A 21,974-nucleotide genomic window follows, 5' to 3' on the forward strand; every position below is an offset into this window, starting at 1 on the left:
TACTTAAGGGAAGAAAGGGAGAATGGAAACGGGAAAACAAGTAGAAGTTTCTCTTACATAATCTAAAAGGGCCTGAAAATCTTAGAAAAGAATTCATGTTATGTCTTTCTGGCATTCAGAGTTTCTTCTGCAAGGATCAGAGCACTTTAACCATTTTATCAACATTTGCCTGTAAACTGTATAACATTACATCAGTCAGAAGTCTTTACCTTTCTGTATTCCTAATTGAGTAAGTGGCACTAGAGCTGTGCACAATGAACTGGCCAGTCAAGTCCCAGATCCCAATGTTGAGATAAACGCTCGTGGAGTAAGGTGGACTGAAACGCAGATCCATGAGCTTCCTATGGACTCAGGTTTAGCATGAACTTCTCAATAGTCCCATGGTCTCTGTCAACGTGTACACTCTAGCTCCCTTCTCACTAAGTAAGTCATTGTAGGATAAACGGTCAATGTTTTAAAATGCAACTTGTCAAAACTCTGTAGATCTCACTTTCATTGAGTTTCAAAGTAAATACTATTGACATCTTGGGGAAGGTAGTTCTTTATGTGCATCCTTCCCAGATATGAAAGGCCAGGAGCAACTTCCCAGCCCCATCCCTCATTGTGATAGTTGAGAAGTACCCCTGACGTTTCCAGACCCACCCTCTAGAGGGCGGTAGCTTCCCAAATTGAGAAAATGATTGGTAGTCGATTTTTAGATGATTTTGGAGAGAATGAAATACTGTTAATTTTACAAGTTAAAATTGTGACCATTATATTTCTATGTACTGTTCATAGATTGGAGCTTAGGCCTGAATCTTTAGATTAAATGAAGAAAATATGGTAAACTTGGCATTTGTGGAAAAATACAGAACCCCAAAACTGATGCTGTATTTACCCTGAAAACTTATAATGTATTTTAGAGAGCAGAACATTTCTCCCTCCTTATCTTCTCTCTAGGCTTTTACACCTCTCTACTAGCAAAGATTCCATTTTTAAATGTTCATAACTTATATTCTCAGGTTTCTCTTACCTCTAAAATTCAATGGTTACGTTTTGACCAAGGAGTATCTAAAAAATGTTCCAATGTACCTTGCAATGTACCAGTGCAATTTACTAAGTAAGTTTCAGTTTCTCTGGTTATATCAGTCTCTTTGGGTCATCATTTTCTCATCTATAAAATGAGGGAGTTACACTATATATTTCTCAGTCCTAACCTTTTATGATTCTCAGCAAAAACAGGCAGGAAAGCCAGGAAAGAGTGGTTACAATACCTCAGACAGAAAAAAGAAAAGGCCCTCTGAGCATAAGGCAATGAACTGCTGCTAGAATCTGCTATTAATTTACATTCTGCCAACCTAATGCAGCCAAGGATCACTGCCGGTCTATCCAACTGATCCACAGCGGATTTGCTATAAGAAAGTTCTCTTACTGTGTTGGTTTCTAAGTCAGCTTACTGATACTTTATTATTTTTTTTTTTTTTTGCGGTACGCAGGCCTCTCACCGTTGTGGCCTCTTCCGTTGCGGAGCACAGGCTCTGGACGCGCAGGCTCAGTGGCCATGGCACACGGGCCCAGCCACTCCGCGGCACGTGGGATCTTCCTGGACCGGGGCACGAACCCGTGTCCCCTGCATCGGCAGGCGGACTCTCAACCACTGCGCCACCAGGGAAGCCCAGCTTACTGACACTTATTAATCCATTGAACTAAGTGCGAAGACTGCCCTTCCATCACTAATCATTTACACTGTGGCAGCATGCAAGAATTAGTAAAGAGTAGAAATTAATGGCAAGGTGTCAGGACAGCCCCCTCCTGTCCACAGGACAGAGGCTGAAGTACCCCCATCTCTCTTCCCACCACCCCTGCCGTCACCTTTAAAACAGCAGCATTTTCTTCAAAGTTACAAAGTGAAGCTTAACACATTTTGTATTTTTAATTACCATAAACAGCAAGCCCTACCAATCATCAGGGCTTTACTGTGTAGTTCCCCAGAGTCCAAATGTGTTTATGATACTTGGGACACTTCCCATGACAACCAAGAAGTGGAGCACAAGATGCAATCCTGTGTGCTTGTGTTTCTTGATCACTCAGACGCTTTTTGCAAAATGGAAATCAAGGCTAGTTTCCTGCAGATGACTAACTTGGAGCTCCAGCTGTGCCAGACATGGCAGAGCTGTTAATCACTGAGTAGGAACCCAGCACTGAAGCTGAGGCGAGCTGTTTTGTCGATGGCCTCTGACCATTTACCCTGGCTTCCCTCCCACTTGGCTCTGTCTTGTGGAGCAATAGAATCATTTCCATTCTTTCTCAGAATGTTCCATTTTCTCTTGGCGGCTCTCCTCCTCCCCGGGGGATTGTTTTCTTTCAACTGTCAAAGAGTAGTGCTTAAACAATAAAAACAAAACTTCAGACTCACGTGAATCCAATAGATAGCACCTCTGCCTGCTCTTAATGTCTGTCATGTTGTCTGCCCCACTGATGCCCTGTAGTGGGTGGGAATGGCTAAAGATTAACATTTTAGGGGCTTCCCTGGTGGCGCAGTGGTTGGGAGTCCGCCTGCCAATGCAGGGGATGCGGGTTCGTGCCCCGGTCTGGGAGGATCCCACATGCCACAGAGCGGCCGGGCCCATGAGCCATGGCCGCTGAGCCTGCGCGTCTGGAGCCTGTGCTCCACAATGGGAGAGGCCGCAGCATGAGGGGCCCGCATACTGCAAAAAAAAAAAAAAAGAAAGAAAATTAACATTTTAACATCATATAGGAATGATGCCTCACTTTTCCCCTTCATGTCAAAGACCATCGATATTCTCGCATTTAGTACAGGAGTTTCATGATCTGAATATACCTAAGAGCATACTTAATATACCCATGGCTTAGAGCCCCAGGTTCCTGTTTTGCAGAAGCTTGCTTTTGCTTCTCAAACAATTCTCAGAATTTACCTTCTGGCTAATCAACCTAGTGGAAGAATTTGGTCATAATATTCTCACTGGTAGGTGCAACAGGTATGATGCTTAATCACAGTCAGTACATCTGGCCAGGAGTATTGGTAAATCTGAGAAAACTGAGGCCACACAGAGATACACGTGCTAGAGAACACATCATCAGGTAATTTTGGACATGAGAGACTGCCAAGATCCTTTCTAACTTTTCAGTAATTCCCTGGAAAACAGCCAGCATTCAGTACAGGAATGAATGAATTAGAACGAGAGGACTTTTCTATTTGGGGTGTTGTTTTTTGCCTTCCCTGAAAAATAGCAATAGAGCAGACTTAAATTTGCTTAGTAGCACTGACACTTTTCTAGGGTTTCTTCCCGTCCTGCCTAAATGCAATACCTTAAGATAGTTGTATTTGAGACTATTCCTAGCTGCTATGATCACATGATAGCCCATATAGCTTCTTTTAATTCCTTACATTCTTATAATAATACTAGTGGCTAGCCCTTATTTAGCACATACAATGAGCCAGGCACTGTTTTAAGCATTTTATATAGGTTAACTGTATCCTTAGAACAACCCCATGTAGGAGGTATATACTATTATTACCTGTATTTAGAGATGAAGCTGAGGTAAAAGTAATTGCCCAGGGTCACACAACTAATGAGTGACAGAGCCGTGATTCAAACACAAGCTCCAGTACCCTGTGGGTTTGTTTAATTATACAGTAAAAATGACTTTTTTCCCCCTTTCAATGTACAGTTCTATGGATTTTTAATATACATATAGGTTCGTTTAACAACCATCATAATCAGGACAGAAAAGTTCCAACAACACCCAGGTTTTTAACCACCCAACAATACTTCCTGTATTTACTAGAATCCATTACAAATCTAAAAGCGAGAACTTTTCAACCTTAGGAGGGAAATGTGTTATCTTAGAAAAGAAAACCACTTTGAAGGCCTCCAAAGAAGGTAATGACACAATTTTCTTGTAAACTCTGTGTTACTGACCCTTCCTAATTTCCTTTGAATCCTCCCATATACAATGCCAGCCTGAGAAGAATATTCCTAAAAACAATTCCTCAGAGCTGGTGTGTGTGTGTGTGTGTGCGTGTGTGTGCGTGTGTGTGCACGCACGGTGTGCTGCACCCTTGCTGTCTTACTTCAGCAATGCTGCCCAAACCTAAACAAGTGTCCCACTGTGATTTCCATGCTGTCTTACCATCTCAGGCAACTTTAAAACGAAAGTGCTTTCATAGCTGGCTGGGAATCTTTTCACATTGCTAGTGAGCTTTGCCAAGTACCACGGACAGATCACAGCATGAGTGGAGATCCTAACCCACAATCCTGATTAAGAAAATAGGAGGGCTTCCCTGGTGGTGCAGTGGTTAAGAGTCCGCCTGCCGATGCAGGGGATACGAGTTCGTGCCCCGGTCCGGGAAGATCCCACATGCCACAGAGCGGCTGGGCCCGTGAGCCATGGCCGCTGAGCCTGTGCGTCTGGAGCCTGTGCTCCGCAACGGGAGAGGCCACAACAGTGAGAGGCCCGCGTACCACAAAAAAAAAAAAAGAAAAGAAAAGAAAATAGGAAATTACATACACAGGAAATTTGGAATGCAAACATCCAAAGAATTAGATCACTGAACTATCCTAAAATAGAAACCTATTTAAAATCCTGATCCTATTAGTGACATAGGAGAACTGGTGGTCCGTATTTATTCACAAAACCAATAGCTTCAAAAACAAAATTTGGCCCTGAACTTAAGTGGCCTTGTCTTTTGTACTTGTGTAGCACTCATCCTGTTTCCTGTTCCTTTTCACATCTTACTTTCACTAAAAGGGGATCCTGGTTGCCCACTTAAAGGCTTTTTATTAATCTCCAGTTTTCCTCAGCATTTAACATCTGGCCTAAAAAGATTATTTTCCTGTCTTTGACTTTAAACTATGGTTAAATATTCAACAGGAAGGAAAATTAGAAAAATGGGGACGACTGTCCCTTAAAATATCGGATGAAAGATGTATTTTATTGAAGCACTAGCTAAAAAAATTTGTTTTTCACTGGACAACTAAGGCTATTACATAAAGTAATTCTGAGGAATGTGTTGAAGATTTGCAGCACAGGGAGTTGGCTAATACTGTTCAATAAAAGATAACAATGCTTAGCAGTCCCACTAACCCACCAACTCTACCATTCAGCGTGGCTTCAGTAACTTCTAGGTACAGTTACTCATTTGTCAATTGGAAACGCTTCTTTTTTAACCAGATTGAGGGCATAATTAGGTTTGTATCCACATATGTTGCTGAGCAGCTAACCACCCCAAAACTTAGTGACTTGAAACAGCTTCTATTTGGCTCTTTAGTTGGGCAGTTTAATCTGGGCTCTGCTCAGTGTTTCTTCTGCTCTATGGGGACATGCATTTACAGACCTCAGTCCATGTCAGAAGCTTCAGCTGCGATGGCTGTAATAGGTGAGAAACCTGGACCTTTTTCCATGGGTCCCTCTCTCTACCTAGAATATCATCCTATAGTAGGCTAGTTCAGGCTTGTTCACAAGGTCATGATGTTCAGAAAAAGCATGAGAGTAGAAGCTGCAAGGCCTCTGGAGGCTGAAGCTCAGAAATCACGCAATGTCACTCTGCTGCATTCTATTGGTCAAAGCAAGTCGCAATGGCAGCACAGACTCAAGCTGACTGGAAGGGCTGCAAAGAATCTGTGGCCACTTTCATCCACCACAAGGTTTCAGCATGTTCATCACCTTGAGGAAAATGCAGTATAACATGCTATATATTCTAACCTATGTGAAGAGAATCCATTGTAAATTTATCAAATAAGAAATCTGATGCTGACTTAAATTTACCTCAGGAGTCAGATACATAGAGCAGCTACGTGACTGAGAAAAGGAGGGAACACAAGGCTGTAGGATTTTGATTTCATCATAAATCTTTTAGGAATAGTTTGGTTTTTTTTTAACTGTGGGTGTATTACTTTCCTAAATTTAAGATGACCAAAAACTCCATTCAGATGCAAATCTAAGCTATCTCCACTCCCTTACCACATAAATGATGAATGTTAAATGAACACGTTATCCATCATTTTGTTATTATAAGCAACACTAAATTAAACATCCCGAATATATACATCTTGTGTTAAAACAAACAAAAACTTGAACATAAAGAGTGCAAGACATGATTACTATTAGCAAATCTGAAAGTTCTACCTTTTTTTTGAAATTTATTTTTGGCTGCGTTGGTTCTTCGTTGCTTGCACGCAGGCTTTTTAGTTGCAGCAAGTGGGCGTTATTCTTCTTTGCAGTGCGCAGGCCTCTCATTGCAGTGGCTTCTCTTGTTGCGGAACATGGGCTCTAGGCCTGTGGGTTTCAGTAGTTGTGGCTCACGGGCTCTAGCTTGTGGCACACGGGCTTAGTTGCTCCGCGGCATGTAGGATCTTGCTGGACCAGGGCTCGAACCCGTCTCCCCCGCATTGGCAGGCGGATTCTTAACCACTGCTCCACCAGGGAAGCCCTGAAAGAAGTTCTATCTTAAGAACACAAGCATAAACATAACTTGTAAGGCTGTAAGATATTATGGGTTCCCTGAATCACTCACTTCACATGGCGTCCACTCTCAAAGTACTTCCAAAGTGTCAACCAATTTTGGCAATAATTAAAGTGATAAAACCAGATATATCCATACAATAAAACATGATGCGATAGTTGTAGAGAATGAAAATAGTCCTAAATACTGACTAAAGATCTCCAAATTCTACTCATTGCAGAGTATCAATAATCTCAGTTATGTAAAATGCATAGAAATCAAGCATTTAACATGCATACACATATGGAGGTAAAGAGTTAATATTAACCATTAATAGTATTTAATTCTTAAGAAACAAATGAGAGTAAGAAGACTAATAGGAAGAGAGCTAGTCAAGATAGATTTTAACGTGTTTGAGTTTTATAAGTATGCAGTTGTACGTGCATTATGTGATCTTTAAAAAGTAATTAGAGCACAAAAAAAAATGAAATGAAAGGTGTGGTATTTCGAAATCAATATAAGAATTAGGATTCTGTTCTCTAAAATTGCCCCTTCTGGTGGTAGAATCTTGACCACTGGTAAATTTCCACAACTTAATCCTTAAGGCATTCCATCAAGCTTTCATAAATTTTATAGCACTGTTACAAGATAAGCAGAGAGAAATGTGATAAATCTGAGTTTCAGTCGTTCAGTGTAATAGTCTCACGAGAGTCTCATTTAGGAAGCCTGAAAGGGCACCCTCCCCCAACCCCACAGGATGAATGGGGGTAAACAAATGACTGTGAGATAACACAGAAACAAGAACCTGGGTCTATGGGGAAAGGGGAAAGAAAGCTCTTTTTGATAGAGAATATCAGTTACCATAAAAGATATAATTGACTCAAGCAAAAAATCAATATACGCTAAAATCACTGGGTTTGTTGAAGATAATTTCGCTATATCATCCCACAGAATGTATAAAAATGTATAAATAATAACTTAGTGGAGAAATCTGGTAGACAACACACTAACCAAATAGTAAAAATTAACACAACCAATAACGGCATCATGTGTCTTCTGACGTAATGCACCAGTACTTACTATTCCTGCCAAGATGCATAACCTGAATTGAGGCATGAAGAAGCAATCAGAATAATCCAAATTAAGGAGCATTCTTTAAACAGCTTCCAACTCTTCATGCTGTGAAGGACGAATGCTAAGGAGTTATTCCAAATTAAAGGAAACTGAAGAGATGTGACAACTAAATACAATGAGGGATTAGGAACAGGGAGACTGTTAAAGATTAGTATTAAGCGATTTGGCACAGTCTGAACTACACCAATCTTTAAAGTCCTGAATTTGATTTTTACAGTACGATTGTACAAGAGAATGCCCTTATCCTTAGGAGATACAAACTGATGTATTCAGAGATGAAGGGGTATGCCTACAACTTAATTTCTGGGGGTCCACCACATAAGACACACATAATATACAGAAGGCAAAATGTGAGTGGTGGATCCAAATAATGGGTACACAAGATTTCAGGGTACCACTGCTCCAACTTCTCTGTAAGTTTAAACATTTGTTTCTTAAAGTCGCTTTCTCAAGACTTGCTATTTCCTGCTACTTGAGTGAACTCTCCTCCTTGCCTTGCTAATGCATCCAGACAATACCGACGTCTATGAACCAAGATTTCTGTATTACCAGAATTTTTAAGTTACAGTAAAACGACCATTGTATATTAATTAGTTGAAATTAAGGAGAAGCACACACACAGAAAAACACCACAAACACAATCCTTGGCCTGGGCAATCAACTATTTGCCCTTCTAAGGGCCAGATATTGTTTTAGGTACTTGAGTAAAGCAGTGAATACAAAAGCATTCTGACTCTAGTGGAGATTACAATATCATCTGACACAAAAACCCACATACTACTTTAACATTAAAAGCTATTTTGCAAGACATGGAAGAGAAGCAGGTGGCTTATACAACTTAATCAATGCCAAACAGAGGAAGCACTTTATATATTTAAGGATACTTACTTGCTTTGTTATCTAGTGGAAAAGGTCTTAATACTAAAACTACATGCCAAGCACTAGGCTAAGTGCTTAATAAGCACTTAACACTCGGGAATTCCCTGGCGGTCCAGTGGTTCGCACTCGGTGCTTCCAATGCCATTGCCCAGGTTCAATCTCTGATCGGGGAACTAAGATCCCATAAGCCATGCAGCAGAGACAAAAAAAATATTTAAAAAACCAACAAAAGCATTTAACACTCAAAAGCCACTCTATGGATAGAAGTACCATATGCCCCCATTTTCTGGATGAAGAAACAGGTTCAGTAAAGTTAAAAATGATTTGCCCAATTACAGTAGTAAGAGGCCCATCGTGAACCAGCTCTAATTGCAAGGCCAACCAAGCACTTAGTACAGCAAGCATCAAAATCCTTTAAAAAGGCATTTTGTGACACTGAAACTTCCCGATTACCAGAGATCAGTACATTATCCTTAGCATCTTCACCAACCTGCTCTTATGGAGCTGAAGACAAGACCTCTGAAGTACTCTTGGAGGGGAGCTCATACTATCGTACCGTTAACTCTGCCTACAAACTAGGGTCAAGCCCTTAGTGAGACATGAGCAGAATACAAGCATGGCCAAAGGGTAAACGTAAAATGGATGACTGAGAAAGGAGTAGCAAAGGACTGGAGAAACACACTTGTAACCAAACACACTTGTAACTTGAGGGTAACAAACCAAGTCACACATCAATAACATTTATATATTCGTGATAAACTCCCCATATATCCTTAGTTAGGCAGAAATTTTCATACTTGTTATCGATTCCACCATGCCAATAAAATAAATGGTGGAAATTCATTTTGCTTTTCGCTGATAAAGTCTTGCAGGAGGGGAAAGAGGGTGAATCACTCATCAATTCAACAAAAAATATGCATTCTTTCCTGACTCACGATCTTCTAGGTCACCTGCTACATCAGGACAGAATGCAATCCAGTTGTTCTGATGTTTCTCCAACTCACTCTCCCTTTTCTCTCAAGTCCAAAAATACCTAAGCCTTCAACATAAAGCACAACTGTTTATTTCCATTAACAAAGGAAGCAGAACCTTACTACAGTATGGCTTATCACTTTCCCTTGGATTTCACTTTCATCTCAGACTTCCACTAGTAGAGTAAAATCCTTAAAATACTGCCCTAGCATTCAGTGAACACTCAATGTAACTTAATCTTATTTTCCCTTCAATGCATCTTTTTCCAATTGTGCGTGAAAATTTACTGATACCAGGCCTGCTACTGAGAATGGACGTGTATATTACAACTGTTAAGGGGACCTGTGGTTTGGAAAATATTACCGCATAAAACTTCCTATAAAATTGTCTTCAGGTTGTTTCTCCCCTACCTCCACATCCACTTCCCAGAATGCAGATTATAGGAAGAGAGGATTTGGACTACTACCCACTGGATTGTTTACCCCAAATAAAGACTTCCACAACCTTTCTACTTCTAGGTTATCAGGGGGAAAATATTTTGAGAATTATTAATACACTTGCAGCTCCGGTCAAATAAATTTGGCTTCCTTGACATTTGATGTACCAAAAATAAACAAAGGCATAAAATGCTTTTTAAAACTTTATTTCAACATAACTATGCATACAGAAATACACTCATATGGGTTAATAGAATGCAATTTAACTTATCCTACACAATTTGGACCAAAAACCTGGTACATGGTTTGCTTCAAAAAAAAAAAGGATTTGCAATCTGGTTTATTTTTCATCTATTACAAATGTATATATATATAAAAAAGATACTCCATCAAATGCTGCTAAAGCAAACAGCAAGATCCTTGAGAAATTAACCTTTGGTTTGTCTCTGAAAAGTAACAGGTATTGCACTGTAAAACTTTACAAAACTGGTGCAACAAAACATTGTTGTAATGTTTCAATGCCAGTTCACAAAGTTCAATAACTAATGGATGTTGATGAGGGTGAGGAAAGCCTATGCATACATGTGAAAATATAAAAGGTATCCGATCTAGTTAATATTGCATGTAGATCCTGAATCAACTCAAACCAAGATTCAGATAATTTCTTAAATCTGAATTAACACTATCAGTCCAGTTCATCTGCTGAGGTCAAAAGGAAACTCTGCACAGTAGCTGTTTTCCTGATTTGTGCAAAAAAGAAAATTAAGTTTCTTCCCCAGCATTTTAGTCCAGAACTACAGCAAAGTATTTCATCCATTGTCAACATTCATGGGGTGAGAGGCAATGAGGTTACTTAGGCTTAAATCTGAATTAGCACTCAGATGCAAGAGTCCCCAAAGTTAAGGACCACATGACTTTAGAAATGACTCTAAAAAATAAAATGGCCCTTCCTGGAAGACTAGAGCAAAACATCTAGCAATAGTTATAAGAAGCCTTATCAATAAAATGTAGCCCTTTGTGAATTACACCTCAATTTAAAAAAAAAAAAAGAGCCCCAAAGAAGCAGCTCTGAAAAGAGGAAAAAAATATAACTTAAAATATCTTGAAAAGCAATGTGAATATAGGTGCAGAAGATAGTTAAAAGAGATCTATTTTTACAAGGCTACCTAGCATTAGGCTTATAATGTATTCTAAGTATTTCAACTTTCACTCTAATACTAAACATCAATTTATAAACAAGATGTTCACTTTTTATTCTGTTATCAAAAGGGAAAAGTCTAGCTTCAATCCTATCCAGTGGAGGGGAAACTGAGAAAACAAAAAGATTCAAACAGTCTCATGCAAATAGCACATTTTTCAAATGGAAGAACTCCCAACTAGACCAGAAGTTCATATTACTAATATACTTTTCAATGAAACAATTTTTAATAAGAACAAATACATGGCATTAAGGTTCAGAACCTAATATAGGCCTGACAATCAAGTCCTTGTTTTCTGGAGGAAAGGCCTCAAGTTCATTCAATTTCCAGTAACAATGTTTTCACAGATCACTTTAATAATAAGGGGTTTTAATTTCCTTCACATTTTTGTTTTTGGAATTCTAGTTTTAAATCTAAATAAGAAAATTAGTCCAATTGCCCAGAAGTCATATTTTTTTCTTTTGAAGTGTCAAAGAATCCACAAAACCTCTTCCCCAAACTGATTCCCAATCTCCAATTTGAACTTAACACAAATATTTTCATATGTACTGTAAAAGGTAACTTTTTAACATAAAATGTATCCATGAATATTAAATCTAGTTGTTAGAAAGGTTTAACTAGCTTTATAATTTAAGTTTTAAAACATAAATATTTGCAGATTGATCTGTATGACAATGATTGTCAGAGCTGAGAATTCACCTACAATTCAACAAAACACACACCAGTAACAAACAACTTACTCATGTCTTGAGAAAATCTTCTGCTTCTTTAAATCTTTGGCCTCCCAGCCAATTCCAAGGTTCAAATGTCTTTTACCTTAAATTTCACTCTCAGGTTAATAAGTTTTCTACCCACACTTTAATACTTTTCCTAATCTTTCATGTTGCATTGCCAAACTCTGAAACCTGCCTCAGAGATCACCAGACAAAAGAAAATAAATGAAATATAAAGTGGTTACTTCAGAATAGAACATGGGAGGATCGGAATCAAAGTTCCCTACTGGGATCATATTTTATTTTACTGTAATGAATAACTTATCAGCAAGGAAAAAAACCTATGTTAGAGTCTTTCATATTCTTTGGTGACTGGCCAAAGAACCAACTAACAAATATGGGGTACATACTCTTTTCCATACAAAGTGGTCCTGTAGGAACACCAGAATAGCTTCTATTCATTTGAGGCCTCACCTGTAGAAAAAGGCTGTCCCGGGAACAGCCAGGACATCCCTGAGAAAGTATGATTTTTTAATCTGGACTGAACTTAACTTTCACCAGGCCTTTTTCATTGAATTCACAGGAAGTAGCAGCTGGTCTACCAGCACTCATACTACCCTTTCTCATCCTAGGTTTTCCACATAATTGCTATGGCTTTGGAATCTCACAAACTGATAATCCTGTATAACTTGAAGGAGTAACTATGCCTCCTAATTCCAGATTTGCAGCTTCCAGATAAAAATTACAGTTCTTTATTCAGCGGAGTAGCCATAAATACACCAACCATCTATGAGAAGAGGTTTTCCTCTAAGATACGATTTAACACCATACATTTAGGAAGCAAATCTACTAAAACAGGCCAAAAGTTTACTTACGGTTGGTACTTGAGATAAAAATCCATTCAGTATGGAGCCTAGTGGTTTATTTATTGTAAAGTTCAAACTGAGAGCTGTGATTCACCACATCAATTTAAAATAAATAACTTATATGAAATACAGATTCTGGCATAGATATAAGATGTTAAAATCAAAATCAATGGACTGAACCGGCATCTTTCATTTGCTCACAAATTTGAACAGACTAATATTCTGCAAAAAAGACAATTGCAGCAGGGGAAAAGAAAACTGCTCTTTTGCAAACAAGACTTAAGCATCCCTCCAAAGAGGTCAAAATAAACATGCATATATAGATATAAAGTGTTACAACACAAATGCTATTTCTAGAAAAAATTTAACTGCATAGGTTAAAAACAACAATGTGCAACATCTTAAGGCATTAAAGCACCGAAAAAAAAAAAACCCACCAAAACCACTTTTTATGACGATTGACATACACAAAACACATATACTGATCAAAACTCAGGAAGTAAATACCTGGACTGATATAACATCCATTGTTGGGAGAATTTCTCTTCAATTTAAATGTCTCTTCTCATCTCTAAAACAATTTTAAAGTGCTAACTTTATATAAAGCAGGCAAATTCTTCAAGTAATTTGCTATTTAAGTATGCTAATTTTTACAGAGCTAAACAAGGAACTAAGAATAAACTAACGTGAAACAGGAAGATAGACATGAGGAAAAAACTCACAAATTATAGCTGAACAAATCGATAGAATGCTCTAATACCACCTTGGCCTTCTGGGTTCAATTAAAAGCAAAAGCTAATAGATTTAGATGTCTGCTGGTTTATTACACTAACTCCCTTGGCTTTGCTAAAATGTGTACATCAATAGGTACACGGATTCCTAAGGAAAAGAATGCCACTTAAAAATCAAGATTGGATACTAATTAAAGCAATTTTAAAAACAAAAGGTTGTCTATTACTACAAATGAATACAAAATGTCACAGACCTTACAAACTAAGAACTGAAGCCTTGCCCAAAGTTTATTTACTCCTGCCCTTGAGCTGCCTCTTCAAGGAAGTATACATTAACCAAATGGCGATTGAGGTGTTTGCTGTAATCTTTTTCCTTTCTAAAAGAACGATCACAGAAGATACAAACAAAATCTCCCTCGGCCACTTTGACTGCCAAGGCTTCCTTTCCATTTTTTCTACTAGTCTCTTGTGGAACTGGTCGAGCCCCATTCAATCCAGAGTCATCACTATCCTCTGACATGTTGTCACTTAGGTCACTTCCATCATGACTGTGGATGCCTTCGTCTTCATCCATTTCCTGAGACTCATTTACTGCCACGGTGACAGGAGGTGATGCCACAGTAGCTGTGGACACTGCTTCACATTTTTCTAGCGGTAGAGGAAGAAGTGGTGGTGAAGCTGGTTCTTCAACCGCCGAGTCTCTGCCGGGGGGATTCTCTGTTTTCTTCTCATCAGCGTCCATCTTCATTTCACAAAGCATAGCGTCAGCCTGACGTTTACCATCTGAAGTTTCACCTTCTGGCATATTCAAGTTTTGTTCAGAGGATGAAATACTGGCAGATGCCTTGGTAACAGCAGCAAGACCAGCTAGACTCTTATCTGCCTCTTCTGCTTCCACTTTTTGAAGAGGAGCTTCTTTATGTCCTTCGCCTGCAGGGACTAATTTTTGGTCTACTGACTCTTCCTCTTTTAAGTCTTCCTTTGGCAGAGGTGGTGATGGTGGTAAGAGATCCTGTGCACCGGCACTTTCCTTTAGAACCTGCCTGTCTTTAACAGGCACTAAGCCAACTTCAATAAGGACTTGCTCCTTCTGTGCCATTTCACTCTGCATGTTGGACTTTTCCTTGCCATTATCTTTGTGAGGAGACCTTTTGGGGATCGGCTCCACGGGAGGAGGAGGCTCCGCATGAACAGGCCCCTTCTGAACAACCTCGACCTCAGCATGCCCCCCGGGGGAAAGAGGTGGAGGAGGAGATGGGGGTGGAGGGGGAGGAGGCCGCCGCTCCTTCTGAACAACCTCGACCTCAGCATGCCGCTCGGGGGCAAGGGGAGGGGGAGGAGATGGGGGGGCAGCGGGAGGAGGCTCCGTCTGAACAGGCCCCCCCTCAGCAGACTCCGTGGGAGGAGGAGGCTCTATCTGAGTGGGCCTCCTCTGAGCAGGCTTGCCGCTTTTTTTACATGATTTACTTCTCAGAGTTTTCTTCTTTGCACTGTTTTTCATGCAACTACTTTGCTTTTTATTCTCCTCTACTTTGCTGTCACCCTTCGGCACTTCCTGACTATTTCTGGATTTGCTTTCTGCCTTCTTTTTCTTTTTTGTCACAGGTTCCTCATCATTCACACGTTCTTGTAAGGAACGGGCTTCAGCTTCTGTCTTCCTTTTGCTTTTCTTGCTTTTACAGCTTTTTTCTGCATTATTTCCTGGGTGCACATCCATCTCTTTAGCTTCCAGTGCCGATTTGCGAGTTCTCGTAGTCACTTGGCTTGAGGCATTACTACAAGGCTTTTTCTCTTTTGAAACATTATCTTTTTTCTCCACTTTTACAGACCTCTCGTTTTTCTTCCCAGTCACATCCCCCTTCATTTTTGTCTGCTCTGTTTCTGTTTTCTCATTGGTGATTTTGTTATCAGGCAAGTCAGCCTCTCGCTTTTTGGTTTTCTTTAGCTTCACTTTTGAGACATCCATGGTCTTATTAGGACAAGTAGGATGCTTAGATTTGAAATGATACTGCAGATTACACTTCTTGGAAGCTGCGTACTCGCATACAGGGCAGTTGAACTGCCGTGGATTAACATGTAGCTCCACGTGTTTTTTGAAGTTACTTCTATCTGCTGTTTTGTAGTCACAGTGTGGGCAGTTAAGAGGTTTAGGCCCATTGTGAACCTGTCTTGCGTGACGGGTTACTTCATGTTGATTAGAGGCCACATAACTGCACTGGTCACACTTAAATGGCTTCTCACCTGAAGGTAAACGAGAGACGTTGCAGAAGGCATACATTAAGAAATGAATTCAAGATTTACTCAAGCATACTTGTAAGGAATTGGATATATGTAAAAAAGCAAACAAACAAAAAACCACCAAAACTATTTCTTGAAGACTTTATCATGCAAATTACATTTACCATATTTATTTGTATATCCTTCCTCTATCTCTTGACATTGATTCTCATAACAAATGGGAGAATAATTATATCAGTTAATCACCATCTTCAAAAAAGTTCATCAAGCTAGGGCTCTCCAGCACTAATAAAGGACACAGATTCATCAAGAAATACACAATTACTGGAAAAGTGACTTGGGCTCTTGATGTTAATTTTGGGGCAAAGGCACTCAAAGAGATAAGATAATTTTAAAGTTTTTATGTTTAGTTAAAACAAATGTATAATGGAATAGAACAGAAAAATCCCATACAGTTCAGATAAACCTTGAGACTTCAAAAGAAATATTATACACTCTAGGCTACACTCCCAGACCTTCTGTGTGAAAGTTTTAAAAGAATGCTTTGTCTTCAGGGAGCAAAAAGGATTTTCCTTTAAATTTAACCCTTTTGTGCATCGTGGCAAGAGCTGAGTCAAGTTTTACTTAGCAAACTTTTTCACTGCTGGAGTTTCTATTCTGCAGCAAAAATATAACAAGTCAGAAATCTTTTCTTGATTTTCTCCCACCTTCTTCTAAAGAATGGGCAAAGAAACTAGGTAAATGAAAAGGGGCATACAAATATATATGGTATATAAAATTAGCAAAGAAAGTAATCACACGTACATACAAGACTAGAAGCCCACCCCCAACCCCCAAATTAAAGGCATTAAGATTAACTCATTCTATCTGAATACATACCCATCTAGATCACACTCTAGCAAATATTACCAAATGGTATCCATACCCCACTGGTCCAATGGAATGCATAGCAGAAAAATGGAAATTGACATTTATGAAAATTCATCTCTCAAACATTCTCAAATTCACATCAAATCTTATTTAATGTTTTCATAAAGCAAAACTACTCAGACATGAAGTAAAACCATGTAGATGGTGAGCTTTACATGATTAAAAAATGTCTGATGATAGAATACTCGATCACAAAACAAAAACTTATCTGCCCATGTCAGATTGTAAACGCAGCTAACTGGACAACTCTTTTCCATTATTAATCCACTAACAGATTCATAAATAGAGGTTTCTAACAATATGCTACATCACTCTATACTTCGCCCTATCTTGTCCTCTCCATTGAATGACTTGAATGGAGACATTTACTTAACATATATAGATACAGAATGGGGAAAAGGTATGTGACATAACGGTTAAAAACTTGTCCTACAGTAAAAATACGTGCGGAGATCAAATATGGGCTCTGCAACTTACTGTGAAGTCTTGAGCAAGGTACTGAAAACTCTCTAAGGCTCAACTTCCTCATCTGTAAAATATTCTTAAGTGTTGTGAACTATAAGTAATCTAATCCACATAGAGCTCTTAGCAAAGGATAGATAGCCAAGCAGTCAATACACATTACCTGTAATGCATCACTTTTGGAATGAACTGGTAAGTTTTAGAATAGGTAAACAAAAGGGAAGATTTCATGTGCCTATCCTGCCTTAGTACATAAATCCTACTTTTGAGTAAACAAACAGCTGATAAATGGAGTTTATCTCTTCAGGAAAATAGTTGTGCTCTTAAAAGAATTATAAAGAAAATGTCATCATTTTATAAGCCCTAATGAATGAGAGTATTTTCACAGCCAGAATCAAACAAGATGCAAGCCCCCACCTGTGAAACGGTCAGAGAATGGGAGTTCCTAGGAGTCTGTATAAAACTGTGACATCATTTATTTGATTCATTCACCCCACCCCCATTTTTGCTTTATTGCCATCAAATCCTTCTTGTATTGGAAAATCAATTCATCAAGTTTAGCTTATTAATACCTAGCTAAATGAAAATTCTTTTGCCCTGTACCAACAGTTTTAACTTAATTCCCTTTTCCAGTTCTGGTAAAATTTACCTGCTTTTCATCTTTATAAATGTCAGATGTCTGTTTAATTCTTCCCAAATGAATTTATAGATGTAAGGCAAATTCAAAAAGGGAGTTTTACAAGCTTTACACATGCTTATCAAGAAGAGCCCAGAAAGAGTAACAAGGGAAATTTTAATTAGTGAGTAACAGGGGCATACTACTCAGCAATAAATTTAGAATTCTGAAAATGCAGCATGAAATCTATCTCAAAAATATTTTACAGAAAGATGTTACATTTCTTAACGTAAGTCAGAGTATCAGTTGAGGGGGGACTATGGGAGTACTGACTAGAAAGGGTAAGGAGGGAACTTTTCTGAAGGTGGTAAAACATTTCATGTCTCCACCTAGATGGTGTAGTCAAACAAGAGAAAACATAAAGTCACTGCCCCATATACCTAAGATGCGTGCATTTTGGTATGTGTAAATTAAACCTTAATAAAAATTATTAAAAAATTATTCTAGGGACTTCCCTGGCAGTCCAGTGGTTAAGACTCTGAGCTCCCAATGCAAGGGGCACGGGTTCGATCACTGGTGGAGGAACTAAGATCTTACATACTGCCTGGAGTGGCCAAAAAAAAAAAATCTAAAATTCATAAAAAGACTCTCAAACCATAAAATGTGTCAAATGACCCAGCTATTAAACAGCGCCTCCACAGAATTCCCTGGTGGTCCAGCAGTTAGGACTCTGCGCTTCCACTGCAGGGGGTACAGGTTCAATCCCTGGTGGGGGAACTAAGATCCTGAAGGATGTGCAGCCAAAAAAAAAAAAGTGCCTCCATAGTAACCATCAAGTATTTGGCGAGGGGAAAATAATTTTTGCTTAAGAAAATATTTTTTTAATCTTAAAAGGAGTAGTCCTGAGAAGAAAAATGATAAACCATTAGCCAGACTCATCAAGAAAAAAAGGGAAAAGAATCAAATCAATAGAATTAGAAATGAAAAAGGAGAAGTAACAACTGACACTGCAGAAATATGAAGTATCATGAGAGATTACTACAAGCAACTATATGCCAATAAAATGGACCATCTGGAAGAAACTGACAAATTGTTAGAAAAGCACAACCTTCCGAGACTGAACCAGGAAGAAATAAAAAATATAAACAGACCAATCACAAGCACTGAAATTGAGACTGGGATTAAAAATCTTCCAACAAACAAGAGCCCAAGACCAGATGGCTTCACAGGCAAATTCTGTCAAACATTTAGAGAAGAGCTAACACCTATCCTTCTCAAACCCTTCCAAAATATAGCAGAGGGAAGAACACTCCCAAACTCATTCTACAAGGGCACCATCACCCTGATACCAAAACCAGACAAAGATGTCAAAAAGAAAGAAAACTACATGACAATAGCACTGATGAACAGAGTTGCAAAAATCCTCAACAAAATACTAGCAAACAGAATCCAACAGCATATTAAAAGGATCATACACCATGATCAAGTGGAGTTTATCCCAGGAATGCAAGGATTCTTCAATATACCCAAATTAATCAATGTGATACACTATATTAACAAATTGAAGGAGAAAAACCATATCATCATCTCAATAGATGCAGAAAAACCTTTCGACAAAATTCAACACCCATTTATGATAAAAACCCTCCAGAAAGTAGGCACAGGGGGAACTTACCTCAACATAATAAAGGCTATATATGACAAACCCACAGCCAACATCATTCTCAATGGTGAAAAAATGAAACCATTTCCTCTAACATCAGGAACAAGACAAGGTTCTCCACTCTCACCAGTATTATTCAACATAATTTTGGAAGTTTCAGCCACAGCAATCAGAGAAGAAAAAGAAATAAAAGGAATACAAATTGGAAAAGAAGAAGTAAAGCTGTCATTGTTTGCAGATGACATGATACTATACATAGAGAATCCTAAAGATGCTACCAGAAAACTACTAGAGCTAATCAATGAATTTAGTAAAGTAGCAGGATACAAAATTAATGCACAGAAATCTCTGGCATTCCTATACACTAATGATGAAAAATCTGAAAGAGAAATGAAGGAAACATTCCATTTACCATTACAACAACAAAAAAATAATACCTAGGAATAAACCTGCCTAAGGAGACAAAAGACCTGTATGCAGAAAACTATAAGACACTGATGAAAGAAATTAAAGAGGATACAAACAGATGGAGAGATATACAATGTTCTTGGATTGTAAGAATCAACACTGTGAAAATGACTATACTACCCAAAGCAATCTACAGATTCAATGCAATCCCTATCAAACTACCACTGGTATTTTTCACAGAACTAGAACAAAAAATTTCACAATTTGTATGGAAACACAAAAGACCCCGAATAGCCAAAGCAATCTTGAGAAAGAAAAACACAGCTGGAGGAATCAGGCTCCCTGACTTCAGACTATACTACAAAGCTACTCTAATCAAGATAGTATGGTACTGGCACAAAAACAGAAATATAGATCAATGCAACAGGATAGAAAGCCCAGAGATAAACCCAAGAACATGTGGTTACCTTATTTTTGATAAAGGAGGCAAGAATATACAATGAAGAAAAGACAGTCTCTTCAATAAGAGGTGCTGGGAAAACTGACAGCTACATGTAAAAGAATGAAATTAGAACACTCCCTAACACCATACTCAAAAATAAACTCAAAATGGATTAAAGACCTAAATGTAAGACCAGACACTATAAAACTCTTATAGGAAAACAGGCAGAACGCCCTATGACATAAAGCACAGCAAGATCCTTTTTGACCCACCTCCTAGAGAAATGGAAATAAAAACAAAAATAAACAAATGGGACCTAATGAAACTTAAAAGCTTTTGCACAGCAAAGGAAACCATAAACAAGATGAAAATACAACCCTCAGAATGGGAGAAAATATTTGCAAACAAAGCAGCTGACAAAGGATTAATCTCCAAAATTTACAAGCAGCTCATGCAGCTCAACATCAAAAAAACAAACACCCCAAACCAAAAATGGACAGAAGACCTAAACAGACATTTCTCCAAAGAAGATATACAGATCACCAACAAACATATGAAAGGATGCTCAACATCACTAATCATTAGAGAAATGCAAATCAAAACCACAATGAGGTATCACCTCACAGAATGGCCATCATCAAAAAATCTACAAACAATAAATGCTGGAGAGGGTGTGGAGAAAATGGAACCCTCTTGCACTGTTGGTGGGAATGTAAATTGATACAGCCACTACGGAGAACAGTATGGAGATTCCTTAAAAAACTAAAAATAGGGCTTCCCTGGTGGTGCAGTGGTTAAGAATCCGCCTGCCAATGCAGGGGACAAGGGTTCGAGTCCTGGTCCGTGAAGAGCCCACATGCCGCAGAGCAACTAAATGTGTGCTCCAGAACTACTGAGCCTGCGCTCTAAAGCCCGCAAGCCACAACTACTGAAGCCCGTGTGCCTAGAGCCCATGCTCCACAACAAGAGAAGCCACTGCAATGAGAAGCCTGCTCACTGCAACGAAGAGTAACCCCCGCTCACCGCAACTAGAGAAAGCCCACACGCAGCAACAAAGACCCAATGCAGCCAAAAATAAATAAAACAAATAAATTTTTAAAAAAGTTAAAGAAAAAAAACTAAAAATAAAACTACCATCTGACCCAGCAATCCCACTACCATATACCATGAGAAACCATAATTCAAAAAGAGTCATGTACCACAATGTTCATTGCAGCTCTATTTACAACAGACAGGACATGGAAGCAACCTAAGTGTCTATCGACAGATGAATGGATAAAGAAGATGTGGCACATACATACAATGGAATATTACTCAGCCATAGAAAGAAATGAAATGGAGTTATTTGTAGTGAGGTGGATGGACCTACAGTCTGTCATACAGAGTGAAATAAGTCAGAAAGAGAATAACAAATACCGTATGCTAACATATATATATGGAATCTAAAAAAAAAAAAAAGTTCTGAAGAACCTAGGGGCAGGACAGGAATAAAGACGCAGACATAGAGAATGGACTTGAGGACATGGGGAGGAGGAAGGGTAAGCTGAGACAAAGTGAGAGAGTGGCATGTTCATATATAGACTACCAAATGTAAAATCAATAGCTAGTGGGAAGCAGCCACATAGCATAGGGAAATCAGCTCAGTGCTTTGTGACCACCTAGAGGGGTGGGATAGGGAGGGTGGGAGGGAGAAACAAGACGGAGGAGATATGGGGATATATGTATATGTATGGCTGACTCACTTTGTTATAAAGCAAAAACTAACACACTGTTGTAGAGCAATTACACTCCAATAAAGATGTTAAAAAAAAAAGAGTAGTCCGTGAAAAAACTTAGTAA

General features: G+C 38.8%; 1 protein-coding gene across 4 annotated transcripts in view; it reads right to left on the reverse strand.

Moving 5' to 3' along the window:
• Positions 1 to 8,664: 8,664 nt before the first annotated feature.
• Positions 8,665 to 21,974, reverse strand: part of LOC132425944 (RE1-silencing transcription factor-like) — a 191,574-nt gene continuing 178,264 nt past the window's right edge. For all 4 annotated transcript variants that reach the window (XM_060012461.1, XM_060012460.1, XM_060012463.2 and 1 more), the window contains one exon: positions 8,665 to 15,617. In XM_060012461.1, coding sequence (XP_059868444.1) covers positions 13,669 to 15,617 — 1,949 coding nt within the window. In that variant the 3' untranslated portion in view covers positions 8,665 to 13,668. The remainder of the gene's footprint in view (positions 15,618 to 21,974) is intronic.

This window comes from Delphinus delphis, chromosome 5 (genome assembly GCF_949987515.2).
Source record: "Delphinus delphis chromosome 5, mDelDel1.2, whole genome shotgun sequence".
Classification (NCBI taxonomy): Eukaryota; Metazoa; Chordata; class Mammalia; order Artiodactyla; family Delphinidae; genus Delphinus; species Delphinus delphis.